At 44.0% G+C, this 21,346-nt stretch overlaps 1 protein-coding gene across 2 annotated transcripts in view; it reads right to left on the bottom strand.

Annotated features, from left to right (window-relative positions):
• Nucleotides 1-20,645, bottom strand: part of DYRK4 (dual specificity tyrosine phosphorylation regulated kinase 4) — a 44,775-nt gene extending 24,130 nt beyond the window's left edge. The window contains exons 1-4 of one of the 2 annotated variants that reach the window (XM_007967279.3): nt 20,427-20,645; nt 19,561; nt 15,838-15,863; nt 753-833 (exon numbers count right to left, since the gene is read on the bottom strand). In XM_007967279.3, the coding sequence (XP_007965470.3) occupies nt 753-833; nt 15,838-15,863; nt 19,561; nt 20,427-20,513 (195 nt within the window). In that variant the 5' untranslated portion in view covers nt 20,514-20,645. The remainder of the gene's footprint in view (nt 1-752; nt 834-15,837; nt 15,864-19,560; nt 19,562-20,426) is intronic. The other variant, XM_073020405.1, reaches the window with a different exon arrangement.
• Between the last annotated feature and the right edge of the window lie 701 nt (nt 20,646-21,346).

Genomic DNA, 21,346 nt, shown 5'->3' with positions numbered 1-21,346 from the left:
ATTGACTGACTAATTAATCAGGAGAGAGGTCAAAATAGCTAAAATTTGGAAGCAACGTTAAGTGTCCATCAACAGATGAATGAATAAAGAAAATGTGATACTTAAACACAATGCAATACTATTCAGTCATAAAAAAAGAATGAGATCCTGTCATTTGCAACAATATGGATAGAACTAGAGATCATTAGGCTAAGTGAAATAAGCCAGGCACAGAAAGAGAAATATCACATATTCTCACTTATTTGTGGATCTAAAAATCAAAACAATTGGATTAAGGGAGAAAGAGATTAAAAGGATGGTTATTAGAGGCTGGGAAGGGTAATGGTTGCGGGAGAGGTGGGGATGGTTAATAAGTACAAAAACATAGATTGAATAAGACCTCGTGTTTGATAGCACAACAGGGTGACTATAATCAATAGTAATTTAATTGTATTTTATTGTATGTAACACAAAGGATAAATGCTTGAGGGGACGAATAACCCATTTTCCATGATGTGATTATTACATATTGCATATCTCTATCAAAACATCTCATGTGTCCCATCAATATATGCACTTACTATGTACCCACAAAAATTAAAATTAAAACATTTTAAAAAATCATATGGCAATGGTGATGTGGACAGAGTGCTGTCATCATGTTATGATACATGTCATGATGAACTGGCCAAAACTGCCTGTTTGAAGCTACCCTGGCCACCTGCCTCTCCTCATTCTCTCCTAGAGAAAAGGAGCTGAACATCACTCCCTACCTTATGAAAGACTTGGGTCATTCTGGAGTTCTTGGTATTGGAAGGTGGCTTCTGGACTTGAACTGAAGGTTTACTTCCAACCTGGATCAAGTGGAAGAAAATAGGAACAGTGCTTGGCATGGCCTCATCCCACACTGCATATTGTTGTTTCATTACAGTAAACGAACTATGCTTGAGGCCAGCTCTCCTGACCCCTAAGCTAGGAAGAGCCAAGAGAGGCTCCAATAGGTACTCAATGAATGTATGAGTGGATGATTATCCAAACAAATGACCTTTCCCAAAGTGTTCATCCTGGATGGGCTTGGTCCTACGGTTTTCATGCTTTAAAAAAATCAATATGGCCTTTTCTTCCAATAAAATCTTAACTAGAGACCCTGGATACGGTAAGGAGTAACAGCTGAGCTGCTCTTGCTCTTTAGAAAAGAAAATGGCCATTGCCTTGCCTGGAAGTCTTTTCACCCTGAATGTGGCTCTGAAGGTGGCATAGCGGAATCCGCCCAGAGGAACACAGGCACCCAGCCTGTGACCTGATCAGAAGAGACTTCACATCTAGAAAGGGTGAGGAGGAGAAGACCAAAATACTAGAGCAGTGTGTCCCAGAGGGTGGCAAGCACACCACAGAGGAAGGGGACGTAATATGTGTAGTACACAGATAAAGCGTTACCTAATGGGTGTGGATTTACTGTAAAATCCATTTGAAAAACTGTAATGAGCACATTGAACCTGTAACGTTGTGGTTGTTATTATTTAGGATGAGATTAAAATTTAAGTTAAAAAAAATAAGGCCAGGCATGGTGTCTCACACCTGTAATCCCAGTGCTTTGAGAGGCTGAGGTGGGACGATCGCTTGAGGCCAAGATTTCCAGGTTATGGTGAGCTATGATCGTGCCACTGCACTCCAGCCTGAGCAACAGAGAGAGATCTTGTCTCTACAAAAAAAATAATAATAAAACAGAGTGTGCGGACTATGTAGGCGTGGCAAAAACTGTGAAGCTGGCACTCAAATGACTGAAGCTTAGCAAACAACAGGCCACAGCTTGAATCGAAGTTCTGGTCTTTGAAGCCAAAACAGGGGTTCTCCTTCTTCCAGACCTCCCCTACGGAATTGAAGGATGTTTATCCAAAGCTGACACACAGCTGGTATCAGACCCACTTCTGTAAAAATTTGGCCGCACTGAAATAACAACTGGGTACAACAATTAATATCATCCAGCACAGCTAAGTCCCGCACAGCACAGTAATGACGAGGACTGTTTGGGACAGTCAATCTTGACCTCCTGGAATAGGGAGGTAGTCTGAGGGAGAAAGGCTTGCATAGAGCATGAGACGTGGTCTCAGACCACGTTAATTCGCTAATGTGCTATATTTAGGATACTGCTATTGAATGGAAAATGACATCTGAGCAAATACTGCAATTGCAAATCTCAGAGTCTCAATTTCTCATCAAGTAGGTGTGTGGGGATGAATATTCATTAGCATCGTCAGTAACGGGCTGACGTTGAGGATGCGGCAGGGAGACTGGATAGATACGTGAAAGGTACGTGAACAGAATACAACCCAAACTAAATACGGAACAAAGGGCATGAACAGTGAGTACCAACAAAGAAGGAAAAGATCACCGTGAACACAGTCAGACCAGGAGGACGGTGGTAGAGGTGGTGCTTTTCTGAATGGGTGAGGCTTGGTCTGGGCTTTAACTGAGAGGACGGGTAGGAAGCACGCTTGCTCAGTGGAACGCCACCATCCAGGCATGCTCCAGGGCTCCTCACTGCTCACGCTGGGTAAGCAGGAACAGGGGGTTGACAGCGGGCTATGGAAAGCACTGAAAGACTAAGACGCTTGGTCTTTATCCTGTGGGCAACAGTGAACCACTGACAACTTGCATAGCTGGGAATTACGTGTGCAAAGCAGTATTTCAGAAAGACCCCATTAGCAGCAACGCGATAAAATAATGCTCACGGGTATGGACTCCAAAATCACACTCTTCCCTTTTGATTCCTGGCTCCACTACTCATCAGTTGTTTGAACCTGGGCAAGTTATTAGCCTGTCCTCATGTCATGTGGGGATAATATTAGCACCAACCTCAAAACATTGTGAGGATTAAGGGAGTTAATATGTGTAAAGTGCTTTGCATATGCTAAAGTTGTCTCCTTGAGTTCATTTTCCTTACTTGCAAAATGGAGAGAGCCATCTTTTTGCTCATTTCCCAGGAACAAGAAAACCATGGACTCAGAGCTTAGCTGACAGAGCAAAGGGGTGTGTGTGTGTGTGTGTGTGCGCGCGCGCGCACACACAGCCCAGGAGTTTAGCAGCCCCAGGTGTGTATGTATATGTGTGTGCACGCAGCCCAGGGGTTTAGCAGACCCAGGTGTGTGTGTGTGTGTGTGTGTGTGTGTGTGTGTGCGCGCACGCAGCCCAGGAGTTCAGCAGCCCCAGGTGACCAAGTGACCCTGAGGACTGGTGGCTTCTACGTCTGTGCACACTTGTACTCCATTCTCAGATACCCGTAGGTCACACGAGATTATGAACTTGCTGATTGTTGGCTGTCTTTCAGCAGCTTGCTGAAGAGGCGCACAATGCCCCATAACAACATTTAATTTCACCAAGAGATCCCCCGGAGGCAAGAGGAAGCGGTGTGCTCTTCCATAATCATAGTTGCGAGACAGGATTTTTCTTGAAGAAAGTGAAGCTTTCATGACATTGTTATTTCTAAGCCAATAAAACAGGAATCTCCTTAATAGTCCTGAGTTCTGTATCTAAATCTAGAATCTCCTATGTAAAAAAGGTTTTATTCACAGGGGTACAGAGCATAGGGGGTGCTTCCTGTGCAGTCCAAGACCTGGGCACTGAAGAATGGCTGGGTGGGGACAGGCCATTCTTATGCCCTGTCCTCTGGAGGGGACAGGAGATAAGAAGAAAGGGCATCAGAGAAAGCCAATGAGGGTCTTTTCATGTTTCCAGAGATGGTGTCTGTCTTTGCCCTGTCACCCAAGTTGCAGCCTCAACCTCCCAACCTCAAGCAACCCTCCCACCTCAGCCTCCCAAGTAGCTGGGACTACAAGTACATGACACCAAGCCCACCTAATTTTTATTTTTATTTTTGGTGGAGACAGGATCTTGCTATTTGCCCAGGCTGGTCTCGAACTCCTGAGCTCAAACAATCCTCCTGCCTTGGCCTTACAGTGTTGGGATTACAGGCGGGAACCATCATGCCCCCAGCTAAAGCTCTTTTCAGTTCTCCTTTTTGTGACCATCACACCTCTCAGAAGCCTTCTAAACAGCCAGAACGAAACTGTGAAGTTTCTTTATCTTCCAAACTTTTTGTATGAATGTGTACTGCTTTTATCAGTAAAAATACCATTGTTTAAAAGCAAAAGATATTATAGCAGATAACTATAAATGGTTCCATGCAATGCAAGGGAGGAGAAGGCAGTGATAAATGCGGCAGCCCTCTCTCCATGAGAACCTGGAGAGAGTGGAATAAGCTCTGGAAGGAGGCATCAAGGAAACTATGCTGGGAGAGTCTCAGTCTATGGAAACAGCAATTGTGGGAATCAAGAGAAGGGACAGGAGATGCCCAGCTCACAAGTAGGCTGAGGCCATTAAGATTCTCTCACACATAGGGCCACATTGGAGCCTTGAGATTCCCTGGGGTCTCCGGCTGTGCTTGCCATCACTAGGAGATAAACCCATAGGAGCTCAACACTGCGTTGGCATGCCACAGGAGGGCCGATGGCAGGTGAGGCTCCAGTCTCAAGTCCTGACCCAGGGCCCCTTCTCTGTCCTCTTGTGAGTCTGTTTTTTGAGCTAGCTAAGCACTTGGGTTCTCACACTTCGTTTTCTCAGAAGAAGAAGAAAAGCAAATTCCATCCTCATGTTTCAGCTAGCTCACCCTTCTCCAATAGAAACTGAGTTCAGCTTAAAAGCTGATTAGAAAAGGAAGGGGGAAAGTTAAAACCAGCTTACTCACCCCGCCCCCTACTCTGCACCTGGCATGTATGCAAAATAACTACAAAGGTGCCAAACTCTTCCTTCCAGATACTCAGTCCTGTGATCCTGCTCTTCTTCTTGCCTCAAAGATTCTTCCAGCAACACCTCCCTCCTGCCTCCCCAAGCCAGAAGGATGCACAGAATCACTGAGTTGCGACGGACCTTGGAGATGCATTCATTCTTAACGCATTTACTGAACATATCTATGTGCCTACCAGGCAGTGTGCTAAGCGCAGATCACACAGTCCAGGCTCCCTAGCAGTAGAACCCAGAAACCTGTATTTCAAGCTTCCCCAAGTGAGTTCTGGGCTGGCAGATCTGGGAGTCACATTCTAATACAATCTCCTCCTTTGGAACTGGTCTCTCCTACCTCTGAACTTTTGTTTTTCTTTCTGTCATTGATGTTTATGTATCCTTTTTAACTTTTTACAAATTCTTCTCATCTTCCCCCAGGAAATTCCACGGCAGCAAACATTAGGCTTTCCATGATGTGCCAGCCCTGGAACTTCAAGACCAGTCCCTCTGGCTAGGTCATCGGGGGGTGGGGGGGTTCCCACAGAACCTACCCAGTGTGTCAGTGTCCACGCCATCATTACAAGAACCTGAAGTGAGCTGGGACCAGCTCCAGAGCCAACCGTGGATTTGTTGCTTGTCTCAGGAGAGAGTAGGATTTCACTGAGTGTCATCTTCCCCGACTCTGCTTCTTTGTATGATGTCACAGGGAAGTGCCTCAATTGCAAATTCATATTAATGAACAAGCTGACAACCATCTCATTTTCAAAAGTGAGAGTCAGGGCCGGCCGGGCGCACACTGACGCCTGTAATCGCAGCACTTTGGGAGGCCGAGGCAGGTGGATCACCTGAGGTTGGGAGTTGGAGACCAGCCTGGCCAACGTGGTGAAACCCCATCTCTACTAAAAATACAAAAATTAGTCGGGCATGGTGGCAGGCGCCTATAGTCCCAGAAAAGGTGCTGTGATAGAAGTACAGAGCATGGGGTAGCGAGTGGGTTACACATATTAATACCAGAGGGAATGGTCACAGAGGCTTCCTGGAGAAACTGCTGCTATGGCTGAGGCCCAAATGCGGGTAAACGATGGGGACATGGACTGGGTCACATGGCGTTGGAGTGAGTGATGGGAGAACATTCCAAGCAGAAACAGAGCAGGAGTGAAAGTGCTGAGATGTAGAACAATGCCAGTTTGAAAATGGCAAGACTTGCAATGTCAGGAGCCAAAAGGCAGGAGTAGCAATTGAGGAATGAGAATTGCTTGAACCTGGGAGGTGGAGGTTGCAGTGAGCTGAGATCGTGCCACTGCACTCCAGCCTCGGCCATGGAGAAAGACTCCGTCTCAAAAAAAAAAAAAAAAAAAAAAGTGAGAGTCAGAACGCTTTTTCAAACTTCAGATTGTCACGATTTCTCACTGTGAGTGGCATGATTATGCAAGAATAAAGATACCCCTTCACCATTCTTTGCCCACCACATCCCTAGTTCAAGCACCTATTGCAATGGTCTCCTAAGGAGATTTCCTGCCTCTCCCCTGTCTACCCCATCCTCTACCTTCCTCCTGAGTGGCCTCAGAAATTAAACATGAGCATCTGATCACATTAGTAAGTTGCCTACATCTCCTAGCACCTTCCCAGGGAGCAGAAGTCCTGGCTCACAAAGCGCCCCCAGCCTCAACCCTTGTCATGGCCCTACCCCTGCCTTTTGGCTCCTGCCATTGCAAGTCTTGTCATTTTCCAACACGGCACTTTTCCATATCTCAGCACTTTTGCTCTTGCTCTGCTTCTGCTTGGAATGTTCTCCCATCACCCACTCCAACGCCATGTGACCCAGTCCATGTCCCCATCATTCACCTGCATTTGGGCCCCAGCCATAGCAGCACTTTCTCCAGGAAGCCTCTGTGACCATTTCCTCTGGTATTAATATGTGTAACCCACTCGCTACCCCGTGCTCTGTACTTCTATCACGGCACCTGCAAAGGCTGGTTAGACAAGGTTGTTTTACTGGTTTCTTCTTCTGGTCTATAAGACTCTATTTGATTTTATTTTATTATTTCATTTCATTTTATTATATTATTTCATTTTACTTTATTTTATTTGAGACGGAGTTTCGCTCTTGTTGCTGGAGTGCAATGGCGCTATCTCGGCTCACTGCAACCTCCATCTCCCAGGTTCAAGTGATTCTCCAGCATCTGCCTCCTGAGTAGCTGGGATTACAGGCACCCGCCACCACTCCTGACTAATTTTGTGTTTTTAGTAGAGATGGGGTTTCTCCATGTTGGTCAGTCTGGTCTCGAACTGCTGACCTCAGGGGAATCTCCCGCCTCAGCCTCCCAAAGTGCTGGGATTACAGGCGTGAGCCACTGTGCCCAGCCAAGACTCTTTAATAAAAGACTTGGGTCTTACCTCAAAGCCTAAGGTGATATCTTGCATTACAGATTGAGCATCCCTAGCCTGAAATACTCCACTTTTGAGTGCTGACAATGACACCACTCATGTGCACAAACTTTGTTTCATGCACAAAATTACTCAAAATATTGTATAAAGTTGCCTTCAGGCCATGTGCATAAAGTGTATGTGAAACATAGATGAATTCTGTGTTTAGAGTTGGGTCCCATCCCCAAAATATCTCATTATGTATATGCAAATATTCTTAAATCTGAAAAAGTCAGAATCTCAAAACACTTTTGGTCCCAAGCATTTCGGAGGAGAGATACTCAACCTGTAGTAGGCAATTAAATATCTGCTAAAGGAGGAGGAAAAGAAGGTGAGAGGGAAGGAAAGGAGGGGGAGAGAGAGGGAGCAGGACGTTTGAGGACATAGCACTTGTCCTGAAAGATCCAAGATGACTCTAGGCTGCCCAGGGAGACAGCTGAGCTTTGAATTCAGTCCTTCCCCCTCCTGGTGGCCAGTCCACCCTTGCCCTGTTCTAGCCTCATTCCTTGCTCCTAGTGGCTTCTGTTCCCACCAGGAAAACGTGCTGCCCTGCTCCCCCGCCCTTCTTTTGGAAGGAAAGTCTCTAATCAGAGAATTCACACCAGAGAAATCTTCTCCGCTCATGCCCCCTCTCAAAGGCACCACAATTTCCAAGAGAATACCTGGAAAAGGAAGCGCTTTGTTCCAAATAAATGCATTGCTACTCAAAGGAGACAAGAGATGGTTCATGAGGAAAGAAGAACCTGTCTGGCAGAAGCCTGTTCCCATTACAAATCGCACTGACCTAACCATGTAATCTCTGTGGCAGAGTGGATGAAAGAGGTCCCCTGAAGGGTGGAATTCCCAGTCCCATGTCCCAATTCAGTGTCTTGTCCCTAGGTGCTCTGCCTTCCCCTCTATTCTGCCTTCTCATCAGGTCAGGCCCTGACCCCCAGCAAGCACAGCCTCTCTCACCTTGGCTATAAAGCTCCGTTTACCCAAGGACCGCAGGGGAGTATATGTCCTGCCCTTTCACGCCAAGACCCAAAGGATGATAGGACTGGTCTCTATTTAGAGCTAATTACAGCGGAACTCCAGAGGCACTGGCTCATCTTATTACCTTGGACCGAATGCTGGATCTCCTCATCTGGACAGTTCAGGGAAGATAGCGACTGGACGCTCTGCAAGCCTCAGGCCACCCAGCCTTTTCAGAAAGTCACACCTCCATCACACCATCCCACCTCAGCCATACTTCACAGGCGATTTTTCTATTTTCTCATCTGCTCCTCCTTGTCTCTTCCTCTTTCCCATAAAAAAAAAAAATCCCCAAGTGCCTGGTGGTTTGATGGGCAAATGAAGCTCAACTTCTGTGATATCAGCTCACAGCTTCTTCTTTACAAGCTCTGTCATCCCTTCCCAGAGGCCAGAACTACGGAGTTAAAAATAAATGCATTCACGCCGGGAAGCAGGGGGCGGGCAGGAGAGAGAAAGAAACTCTTTGGGGATTTTCTGCAGAATGCAACTAGTTAAGACAATCAGGCTCAGCAGAGCATCACAAAGAAATGGGAGGGAAGGAGGGAGGGAGGGAGGTGGCTGGGCTCCTAAGGGTCCCCAACTAAGGGATTCAGCTACCCTGGCTGCTATTGACCTTGAACAAATCACAGCATCTGTCCCATTGCCATCTGAAGCTTAGAGTCTGCCCTTAAAGCCCCTTTGCTGTGCATGAGGAAGTCCAGGATGCCTAGATAGGGAGGAGTCACCTCCAGATCACACCGACAGCCACAGCTGCACCCCTGAGACTCATTAGGGGGATGAATGTGGCCGGCCTCTTGGGAGGACCAGATTTTCTTCTCACTCATGTAGTAGCCTCCCTGGGGTCCTACCCACCAGCTCTGTCCCTGCCAGAGGTGGAAAGAGGAGGCCCTGCCATCCTTCAGGAAGGGCAAGAGCCTGGAGGTCGAGACAGCTGGAGTCAATTTCTGATGCATTCAGTGCAGGGCCTTGGGGAGATACTTTGTTTTCTGGACTTCTGTTAAATGCACCTTGGTAAATCATGATGCTGAATGTGACCTCAGGGCATGTGTAGTATAATGCCCTCAATTTACAGATGGAGAAAGAGAGGCAATGGTTATCCAAGTGACTTGTCCAAGATAACACAATTAACAGCAGCAAGCTCATCCAGAACGTAAGCCCTCTGCGTCGTTTTACTGTCTCATGCTGCCACCCGGTGATCTCCTCCGACCTCTTTGTGTTCTGCCAGGAAACCGGGTGACAAGGGATTACAAAGTACTTCCCCTCCAAAGGTCTCTAATTAACAATAAGATCATGCTTTTATTCTGATAGTGCCTGAATTCAGTTGACAATGGAGACATTCAGAAAGCAAGCATTTATTCTATAAATTAGATACTAAATTCCCTATAATATAAAGTGGATTTATGCATCATGTAGGAGGGTTTGAACAGATAATTTCTAAGGCTCTATTTCTATCGATTTAGATAGCATGCCTTTGCATGCTTTTGTGTATGTTATTTCTTCTGCCTGAAATGCCCTCCCTCCAGTCCACACGCAGCCTCCTTGCATAGCTCCAGGGGGAATGATTCATTTAGACGAAAATGTGAAGAAAGAACCCTGTAACTCATGCCATGCGACAGTACCAAAGTGACTGGCATGTCAGTGAAGCATGAGATGGTACACTGGGCATCAGCCAATGGCTTAAGAAAACTTTGTCTAGGCTCCCAGAGAACTGCTTCTACCTGCATGAGAGCACTCCATGCCTCAGTGTCACTTGGCCATTGTGTGTTTTATTTTTTTATTTTTATTTATCATTATTATTATCATGATTATTATTATCATTTTCAGACAGAATCTCGTTCTGTCGCCAGGCTGGAGTGCAATGGCGCAATCTTGGCTTACTGCAAACTCCGCCTCCTGGGTTCCAGCGATTCTCCTGCCTCAGCCTCTCGAGTAGCTGGGACTACAGGGTGCACCACCACACTCAGCTAATTTTTGTATTTTTAGTAGAGATGGGGTTTCACCATGTTGGCCAGGATGGTCTCGATCTCTTGACCTCGGGATCCACCCACCTCAGCCTCCCAAAGTGCTGGGATTACAGGCGTGAGCCACTGCGCCCAGCGCATTTGTGGTTTATGCTCCCATTAGATTGTGCATACTCTGAAAGATTGTGCATCCTTCTGAAAGAAGGAGATGTGCATTGTTTATTTTTGTATCCCAGCACCAAAAACAATGCTTGGTTCTCAATAATCACGTATGGGATGATTCATAAAAGTTCATCCGTCAAGGGTCATTAGGCCTCACAGGAATAGAGAAAAGGACACAGACTTCAGAGTCGGACAGATTTGGACTGGCATTCCCCCTCTGCCGCTTGCTGGCTGTGAGGCCTTGGCAAACCATTCATACTCTCTCAGGTTCAGCTGCCTTTTCCACAAAACACGACTAGTAAAAAGTTAAAAGGTGCAAGACAACAAGGTGCTGTGGGTGAGAATTAGCAAAAACTATAAACACCAGAATCAGATCCCCCCCAATATTTCCAAATACTTGTATTTCCAAATATAATATCCAAATATTGGAATTATCCAGTCCAACTTACAAATTATGCATAACTTGCTTAAAGAAACTAAAGGGCCTAAAAATGTGAGTAAAGGGTAAGACTCCATGCAAATAACACAACAGATTTAAAAATGAACAAATTAGAACTTTCAAAACTAAAAACGATAACAGTTGAAATTAAAAACCAAATGAATGGGCTTAATAACATATTATACACAGCCAAAGAGAGCATGAATGAACTGGAAAAGACAGGTTTGAAGAAATTAACCAGCAAACAGCACAAAGAGACAAAGAGATAAAAAATCTGGTCAGAGATTATAGACACAGAGGATAAAACAAGGTTTAACATACATTTAGAGTTTCAGAAAAAGAGGAAGAATATGAAAGAGATAATGGCAAAATGGCTAGAATAATTTTTCAGAACTGATGAAAGGAAAATTATGAAACTTTTAGAAGGCAATACCTGTATAACTTCAGAGTAGGGAATGATTTATTAAGATAAAAAGTGCATACCATAAGTTTACCTACTTTTAATTAATTACTTCTGTTTATCTAAAAACAACATAAAGAAAGTAAAAAGAAAACCCAAGATTACATAAAAGCTGCAGGATAAAAGGCATTAATATACAGAAGTCAGTTGCTCTCTTACATACCAGAAATGAACCACTGGAATTTGAAATTAAAAGTGCAATGCCATTTACATTAACACTCCCAAGAAATTGAAATACTTAACTATAAGTATGACAAAATATGTATGAGATCCATCTGAGAAAAACTACAAAACTCTGACTGAAGAAATCAAAGAGGATCTATATAAACTGAGATATTTTCCATGTTCATGATAGGAACACCAAATATCATTAAGATATTAGTTCTTCCCAACTTAATCTGCAGATTCAACACAATCCCAATCAGAATGCCAGCAAGTTATTTTATGGACATCAACAAACTGATTCTAAAATTCATATGGAAAAAGAAAAGACCTAGAATAGCCAACACAAAACTGAAGAACACTAAAGTTAGAGGACGGATGACCCAACCTCAAGACTTACTAATAAAGCTACAGCAATCAAGACAGTGTGGCACTGAAGAAAGAATAGACAAATAGTTCAATGGAACAAATAGAGGCCCCATAAATAGACCCACACAAACATAGTCAACTGACCATTGACAAAGGAGCAAAATCAATTCAATGGAGAAAGGCATCTCTTCAACAAATAGTACTAAGCCCAGCATGGTGGTGCACACCTGTAGTCCCAATTACTCAAGGAGGCTGAGGCCAGAGGATCACTTGAGGTCATAAGTTTGAGACCTGCCTGGGAAAATAGCAAGACCTATCACAAATAAACAAACAAACAAAAACAGTGCTGGCACAATTGGACATCCATGTAAAAAAAATTAATCTAGACACAGACCTTATGCCTTCCACAAAGATTAACTCAAAATGGCTCATAGACCTAAATAGAAATCACGAAACTATAAAACTTCTAGAAGATTACATAGAAGAAAATCTAGGTGACCTTCAGTTCAGTAATGACTTTTGAGCTACAATAAAAAAGCATGATCATGACGGAAAAAAAAATGGATACACTGGGCTTCATTAAAATGAAAACTTCTTTGCAAAAGACTTTGTTAAGAAAACAAAAAGAGAAACCACGGACTGGTAGAAAATATGTGCAAAACACATATCTGAGAAGGGATTGTGCCTAAGTATACAAAGAACTCTTAAAAGTCAACAATAAGAAAGCAATCCAATTAAAAATTAGCAAAATATCTGAATAAACACCAGCTCTCCAAATAAGATATATCAATGTCAAATATCCATATGAAAAGATGCTCAATATTATGTTGTTAGGCAATTGCAAATTAAAACAATGAGATGCCACTACACACCTACTAGAATGTCCAAAACCACACTTTGACACACCAAATGCTGGCAAGGAGGTGGCATAACAAGGATTCTTATTCATTGTTGGTGAGAAGGCAGAATGGTACAGCTTGTTTGGAAGACAGTGTAGCAGTTTCTTATGAAGCTAAATGTAGCCTTAACATACAATCCAGCAATCATGCTCCTTGGTTCACCCAAATGAACTAAAAAATGTGTGTCCACATAAAAACCTGCACATGAATGCTTATAGCAGACTTATTAAATAACTGCTAAAAAATTGGAAGCAACCAAATTGTCCTTCAGTCAGTGAATGGATAAACAAACTGGTACACCCGTACAGTGCGGTATTACTCACTGATAGTTACACCCGTACAGTGCGGTATTACTCACTGATAGTGACGCCCGTACAGTGCGGTAGTACTCACTGATAGTGACGCCCGTACAGTGCGGTAGTACTCACTGATAGTGACGCCCGTACAGTGCGGTAGTACTCACTGATAGTGACGCCCGTACAGTGCGGTAGTACTCACTGATAGTGACGCCCGTACAGTGCGGTAGTACTCACTGATAGTGACGCCCGTACAGTGCGGTAGTACTCACTGATAGTGACGCCCGTACAGTGCGGTAGTACTCACTGATAGTGACGCCCGTACAGTGCGGTAGTACTCACTGATAGTGACGCCCGTACAGTGCGGTAGTACTCACTGATAGTGACGCCCGTACAGTGCGGTAGTACTCACTGATAGTGACGCCCGTACAGTGCGGTAGTACTCACTGATAGTGACGCCCGTACAGTGCGGTAGTACTCACTGATAGTGACGCCCGTACAGTGCGGTAGTACTCACTGATAGTGACGCCCGTACAGTGCGGTAGTACTCACTGATAGTGACGCCCGTACAGTGCGGTAGTACTCACTGATAGTTACACCCGTACAGTGCAGTATTACTCACTGATAAAGGGAAATAAGCTATCAAGCCACGAAAAGACATGGAGGACATTATTGCTAAATGAAAAAAAGCCAGTCTGAAAAGGCAACATACTGCATTATTCCAATGATACAATATTCTAGAAAAGGCAAAACTAAGGTAACAGTGAAAAGAGTGGTTGCCAGGGGTTTTGTTATGGGGGGAAGGGGTGAGTAGATGGACAGTGGGGTATTTTTAGGTCAGTGAAACTATCCTGTGAGGTGAGCCAAGATCATGCCACTGCACTCCAGCCTGGGTGACAGAGCAAGACTCCATCTCAAAAAAAAAAAAAAAAATTATTGTTAGCAAATTGGCAAACTAAAAAGTCACACATATCAGGTAATAAAAAGGATGTGGAATGACTGAAATGAGTGCACTCTGCTGGTGACAAGGTACATTTGCACCAATGTTTTGGAAAACTGTCCTTACCTGGTAAAGTTACACATTCACATATCCTGTTACCCAGCAGTTCCCCTCCTGGGAAGACACCTTAGAAATGCCCTTATACAGACACACTGAGAAACATGCACAAGAATGCTCATAGCAGCATCATTTTCAATAGCAAACATGGCCAGGCACAGTGGCTCACGCCTATATTCCCAGCACTTTGGGATGCCAAGCTGGTGGATCACTTGAGGTTAGGAGTTTGAGAGACCAGCCTGGCCAACCTGGTGAAACCACGTTTCTATTAAAAATACAAAAATTAGTTGGGCACGGTGGCGTGCACCTGTCATCCCAGCTACTGGGGAGGCTGAGGCACAAGAATCACTTGAACCCTGGAGGCGGATGCTGCAGTGAGCCGAGATCGCGCCACTGCACTCCAGCCTGGGTGACGAAGCAAGACTGTGTCTAAAAAAAAAGAAAAGAAATTTCAATAAAAAAATAAATAAATAGCAAACACACAAGAAAAAACAAAATGTCCATTAATTGTAAAACTGATTTAAAAAAATGTGGTGTTCCTGTATAACAAAACATGGTAGTTAAATTAATTGATAACCAGTGTTTCTAGAACAAAGGTGATATTCATAGTATTTGAAGACTCGGGGCACAGGTAATGATCAATCAGAAGAGGCCTAATCAATCCCAGTGAAAGCCAGCCAAATGTTATACCAGTGTACGCTGGCTTAGCACTGAGCATAAAAAGCAAGTTGCAGAAGAACACTCAACAGTATGATTCCATGTATGTTTAAAAAAAAACACGCAAAATGAGCCAATACATAGTTTAGAAGGTTTAGAAACAGATAAAGAAATTAGTGGAATAATAGATGCAAAACTCAAGAGAATAGTTATCTCAGAGGGAACAATGAACAGGACAAGATACAATGGGGAGGGACACACATGGGACTGCTTTCTTTTTTTTGTTTGTTCGTTTTTAGATGGAGTCTCGCTCTGTCGCCCAGGCCAAGTGTGGTGGTGCGATCTCGGTTCACTGCAACCTCCGCCTCCCGGGTTCACACGCCATTCTCCTGCCTCACCCTCCCGAGTAGCTGGGACTAAAGGCACGTGCCACCACACACGGCTAATTTTTTGTATTTTTACTAGAGACAGGGTTTCACTGTGTTAGCCAGGATGGTCTCCATCTCTTGACCTTATGATCCACCTGCCTTGGCCTCCCAAAGTGCTGGGATTACAGGCGTGAGCCACCGCACTGGGCCTGGGACTGCTTTCTTAAAACCTTGTGTTGGGTACACACAAGGGTGATCATTGTATTGTAGTATCATTCTTTATACTTTACACATATTTCTTTAATATTATTTTATATATACTCAACACTTAATAATAAAAGGTGTTTCTTGAAAAGCATTCATGAATTACAGAACAAAATCTGAATTCTGATTTCAGCTTTTATTCCCAGAATGACTTCAGGTGCTTTGCTATATAAATCTCTTTGGATCTCAGTTTCCTCCTCCATAAAATGGAGGTGATGACCCCCTCAACATTGTTGAAAGAAGCAAATAAACATTGCTGTAACACACACCGGGAGGGCAGGGATTGCATTCCCAACATCTCCTTATCCCCACCTCCAACGTCAAACTGATACTCTGTTTGTCATGGCCTGAAGAAGCTTTCAATAAAACCATCTATTGCTCTGATTAATTCTTGTACTCAGAGACATACCCCCCATCCGCCAATTCCTGCTCACTTCACATTCCTTTGACAGAAACCAGAGGTAATTTCAAATCTTTGTTCTCCTTTCTTTTATTAGAAATTAAAGCACCAATGAACACGCAGAACAAAGGAACTGGTACTTACCATGTAGATCTCAGAAAGAGTGGGGCCTTAGGAAAGAATGGGGAAAAGTATGTAAAACTCTCCTTCAGGGCCCCAAATCCATTCCAAATGTAGGTATTATGTAGAAGTAAATGCCTATCTTCATTGAGCCGCTGATTCCAGATTGGCTGCTTATGGTTACATTTTAAACGTTTTAATGTTAACTTGCAATGATCGTTACAAGTTCTTCTAGTTCAAGTCTTCCATTTGTATTTAACAGGTGAATGCATTACCACAAATAATACTGTGCCACCCTGAAAACCTAGACAGAACTAGCAGTTAACATCTCTGCTGCTTGCTCGCTCGTCAGCTTGGACTGATTTCCATTCCTTTGCCCAACACCAAATGGTCGGGTCAGGGTTTCGTTTTGTTCCTGCTTTTGGTATAGGAAGTGCTGATGAGACACGGAAATGAGACAGTGAATGACCCTCGGATATCCTCTTCCACTGTACGACACTCATTGATAAACCCGTCTCTTACAGGGAGCCCCTTTCTGTTAAATGGAGAGACAGAGGGAAGATAAAAGCAACCAGTATTTATTGGGCTTCCAACATTTGCCAGCCGGAGAGCTCACGTTCTCTTACCTCGTTTAATACCACTGCAATCAGGGGATATAGGAACAATTATTCCAGGTTCACAAACAGCAAAACGTCAGAGACTTCATGACCTAACTGAGGTCTCACAGCTGGTGATGAAATGGACACCTGTCCCCACATGATAGAAAAGAACTTTTAAAAAAATATCCATGACCCCTAAAGATTCTGATTTCAGTGGTGTTTAAAACTTCCCCGGGTGTTCCCAATATACAACCAAGGCTAAGAACCACTGGTCTATTCAGTTCCACCTCTTTAACTGCCAGGGAAAATGAAGGTGAGTCATTACCATTCTCAGCATTTAATCAAAACATCTGATCTTCCTACAAAGAAGCCCAATTTTAAGCTTTATGAGAGTTTTACGGCCTGTTTTGTTTTCCCTGCGTCGCTAGCCCCTAGAACAATGTCTGAAACCAGTCGACAGTAAATATTTGTAGAGGAAACAAACGAATAAACATACCCCTAGTTTTTATTCCACAAGGACACATCAAGTGCTAGTCTGTGAGAGGCACTGACCTAAGTTCTAGGGAGCTGGCACTGAGCCAGTCCAATAAACCTTTGCCATTGTGCAGTGTCCATTCTAGAGCAGCACTATCCAATAGAAACATCATGTGAGTCATGAGTATCGTTTTAAACTTTCTGGTAGCCACATTAAAGAGATAAAAAGCAACAGATGAAATTAATTTTAATAATGTGTTTTATTTAACACATTATATTCAAAATACTATTTTAACACATAAACAATATAAAATTATTTTACAACTTTATCGACGCATTAAAGGGCATACGATAAAATGTAAATTTATATCAATATGATATAAATACAATACAATACAATGACAAAATATAAACCCAACTACAAAAGTTACTAATACATCATTTGACATTTATTGTTTTCACACCAAGTCTTTGGAATCTGGTGTGTATCTGACACTCACAGCACACCCCCAGTAGGACACATGCCAGGGGCCACGTGCCAAGGGCTACCATATCGGACGGCGCAGTTCTGGAGGGCAGGAGAGACGACAAACGAGTAAGCAAACAGATTTGTCATTAGAAAGGGTGGGGAAGGAAAGCCTCTCTCAGGAGGTGATATTCAGCAAGGGAATGATTGAAAGGCTCTAAGAAATTAACAGAGAAAAAGTACCTGTGCTTTCGGTGCTGAAACTAGAAATGTGTCTTCAGTATGATTCTGGATGTGCTTTGTAGCATCTTGTGGCTGTCGGGGAGATCGTAATGTAATATCCTAAATTACCAGCTTCCCTCCCTAGGACTGTCTCCCAGGTTCTCTTCCTGGTATAGCCTAACCTGTGATCCTGGAGCTCAGCTAGCTTCTCCAGTCCCAGAAACCAGCTGAGGCAACGCTGAGATGCAGAAAAGCCGGATGTCCTCCAGCCTACTGGGTAAGATGACTGAGGACCAAAGGGCCTCTTTTCCCCCTGCCGGCAGTTACGAGAAATACAACACAGAGCATTTTCCTGAGAGTTCTTTGATCCTCGCCAGCTGAGCAGAAAGGATAGGGGCCCTCCACTGGCATCAAGGTTCTACCCCGTGTTAGTCCAATGAATAGGGCATCTGAAAAGAACTCCACATTACTAGAGAGAGCGAACCACACTATTGTCTTAAAGTCCGGTGAAATCACATTTTAAAATTTCCCTTGGCTGAAATGTTACCAAGATCCATATTAAAATATGTGAATACTTGATTATTATAAATATTATACTTATAATCTATAATTTTAAATGTTGTGAAAAACATAAATTATGATTAATTTATTTAAATATTTAAGTTGCCCTCTCAACACCTGCTTGGGGCAGTAGGCAGGGTGAGATCCACAGCTCTCTCTTCTTCAGTGTATTTTTTTAGATGAAGGGATTATAATTCATACAATTCACTTTCTTTCTCCAATTAGTATCATAACTGTCCACTGAAACCCAAGACTTCACGTGCAGAAGCCAGTTACTGAATTGTTTGCATTTCCTTCCTTAAACCTATTAAATTCAACTGGGTGGGAAGTCCGTTGAGGAAAACCAATAGACGTTGAAAAGACATTTATTTAAGACCCATCAGAACAACTAGCAATACAAAGACAGTAGCTTTAAGCTTCAAGAGTATTTTTAAATGACATTGGGAATTTGCCAGTAATTATTGTAAAATACAACATAATCAAATCGATTTTGAATGTGACATTTTTATTTTTTTATCCTATTTTATTTATGTATTATTTATTTATTTATTTATTTATTTATTTGGAGACGGAGTCTCGCTCTGTTGCCCAGGCTGGAGTGCAGTGGCCCGATCTCGGCTCACTGCAAACTCCGCCACCTCCCGGGTTCACACCATTCTCCTGCCTCAGCCTCCCGAGTAGCTGGGACTACAGGCGCCGCCACCACGCCCGGCTAATTTTTTTGTATTTTTAGCAGAGAGGGATTTCACCGTGTTAGCCAGGATGGTCTCGATCTCCTGACCTCGTGATCCGCCCGTCTCGGCCTCCCAAAGTGCTGGGATTACAGGCGTGAGCCACTGCGCCCGGCCCTTATTTTATTTATTTTGAGACAGGGTTTTCTTGTTGCCCAGGCCGATGCAGTGGCTGGTGCGAGCACGGCTCACTGCAGCCTCAACTTCCTGGGCTCAAGCGATCCTACTACCTCAGGCTCCCAAGCAGCTGGGACTACAGGCATGCACTACCACACCCAGCTAATTTATTATCATCATTATTATTACTTGTAGAGACGGGGTCTTGCTATGTTACCCAGGCTGGTCTCAAACTCCCAGGCTCAAGTGATCCTCCTACCTCAGCCTCCCACGTGCTAAGATTACAGGTGTGAATCATCACGCCCCAGACGTATTTTATTTTTGACAATTCCTGTCATTGTAACTGCAACAGAGTTTGCTTTCTTTAAAATTCATTGAAATGTGTAAGAAACTTTACAGGACAACATTTAACAGAGCTATCATTATGCAACAGAGAGGCGCGGAAGACAGTGGTTAAGAACATGGATTTGGTCGGGTGTGCCGACTCACACCTGTAATCCCAGCAGTTTGGGAGGCTGAAGTGGGAGGATGGCTTGAGCCCAGGAATTTGAGAACAGCCTGGGTAACATAGCGAGACCCTGTCTCTACTTTCAAAAATTTTTTAAATAACAATTTTAAAAGAATATGGGTTTGAATTCTGTCCTCCACTCACTGGCATTATGACCATGGGCTAATTGGCCTTGCTTGTATATCAATTTTCCCCTCTGTAAAATTGGGGATAAAATAGCACTTGCTGCTAAGGCGCATGTGTGAGTCACCTCAGCACTCAAGAAATGTGCGCTCAAGCAGCTTAAAAACGTGCAAGTTGCGCGGGGCGCGGTGGCTCACGCCTGTAATCCCAGCACTTTGGGAGGCTGAGGCAGGTGGATCACCTGAGGTTGGGAGTTTGAGACCAGCCTGACCAACATGAAGAAACCTTGTCTCTACTAAAAATACAAAAAGTAGCCAGGCGTGGTGGCACATGCTTGTAATCCCAGCTACTTGGGAGGCTGAGGCAGGAGAATCGCTTGAACCCAGGAGGCGGAGGTTGCAGTGAGCCGAGTTCATACCATTTCACTCCAGCTTGGGCAACAAGAGTGAAACTCCATCTCAAAGGGGGGTGGGGGGGGAAAAGCAGATCTTTTCTGGAAGTGTTCTTGAACTATTCCAGGACACTTCCAGTAGGATCCCACATAAATAGAGCAGAATGAAAGATACCATGTATGCACTCACCTAGAGTCTTCTCAAATACAGCTCACCTGTTAGATGAAGGCCTTGCCCTTCTGCTGATTTTCCCTCCACACCCACCCAGATTTGGCCCTGCCAGTCAGCGTGATCCTCCACACCTTTCCCTTTGCGCTGTCCCCAGAGATGCTTGGGGCACACCCATCAGCACTGGGCCCTGAGTCCCTAGGTCCTCACGATGACACCTCTCCTCCCCAGTGAAAATTCAAGGATCTTTACCTTCGCAGAGGTGAGCTTTTGTTTCTTTCTTGCTTTCAAAACCAGGAAGGGAGGCAAATCGCATTTCCTTGGCTTTTTAGCATCCATTTGAGTCCTGCAAGAGGGAAAGTAAAAAAATAAATTGGCAGGAGGAGTCAAATCTAAGTAATGGCCCACACACTCAGGAACAGAAGAAAGCAGGCAGGTTTGAAGAAGAGAAGGCAACAGGCTTAAAAGCAGGAACAGGGTCCCTCCTTCTCCCTTGCTTCCTTTCTGATGGTCACGTGAGGTCAGGAGGTCAGAGCAAGAGACAGAAGCCAGGGAAGCAGGAAGAGATAATCCGGTGATTAGCAGTTTAGACAACCAAGGGGGAAAAAACCATTTCCCCTACTTCACTGGAAAGTAAACCTCATGCTTCTGCCACAAACACAATATCCCCCTACAAGATGGGCATATTCGTGGGCTACTTAGATACTTTAATGCCTATAGAAAAAGAAAAGGGGGACAATTGGTAGAAACACTTCCTCTAACTCTCATTTGGCCATGTTTGCATCTTTTTCATTCAGAGCACAGTTCTGTTAATAATTAACTTACTGCAAAACAGAAAAAAACCTTGCCCACATTCATGGAATCTAGTGTAAGCAATAATTTCTATAAGTGGAAGGTGAGTCTTAGAGGGGTCTCAGGACACTCACATTCCCTGTTACATTAGCAGAGCACCTGCTGAAACTGCTCGCTCTGTGTCCTCTGCAAGTCCCTTTTCAGCTTCTAACCTTAGCCAAGAGCCAAGGGAATCAAGAATACAGGAAACAGGGGCAGAACAGGAACCAATGCAAATGTTATCACAGCTTCTGCAAATCGCTCCCCTGGCAGGCTCTTGCAGACACCACATACATGATGATGGCACCACAACTCTGAAAGTATTCAGAGGATTAACAAAA

The sequence above is a fragment of the Chlorocebus sabaeus genome, chromosome 11 (assembly GCF_047675955.1).
Source record: "Chlorocebus sabaeus isolate Y175 chromosome 11, mChlSab1.0.hap1, whole genome shotgun sequence".
NCBI classification, from domain to species: Eukaryota; Metazoa; Chordata; class Mammalia; order Primates; family Cercopithecidae; genus Chlorocebus; species Chlorocebus sabaeus.
Note: the sequence above shows the minus strand (reverse complement) of the source record. Positions and strands in the feature narration are given on the sequence as shown.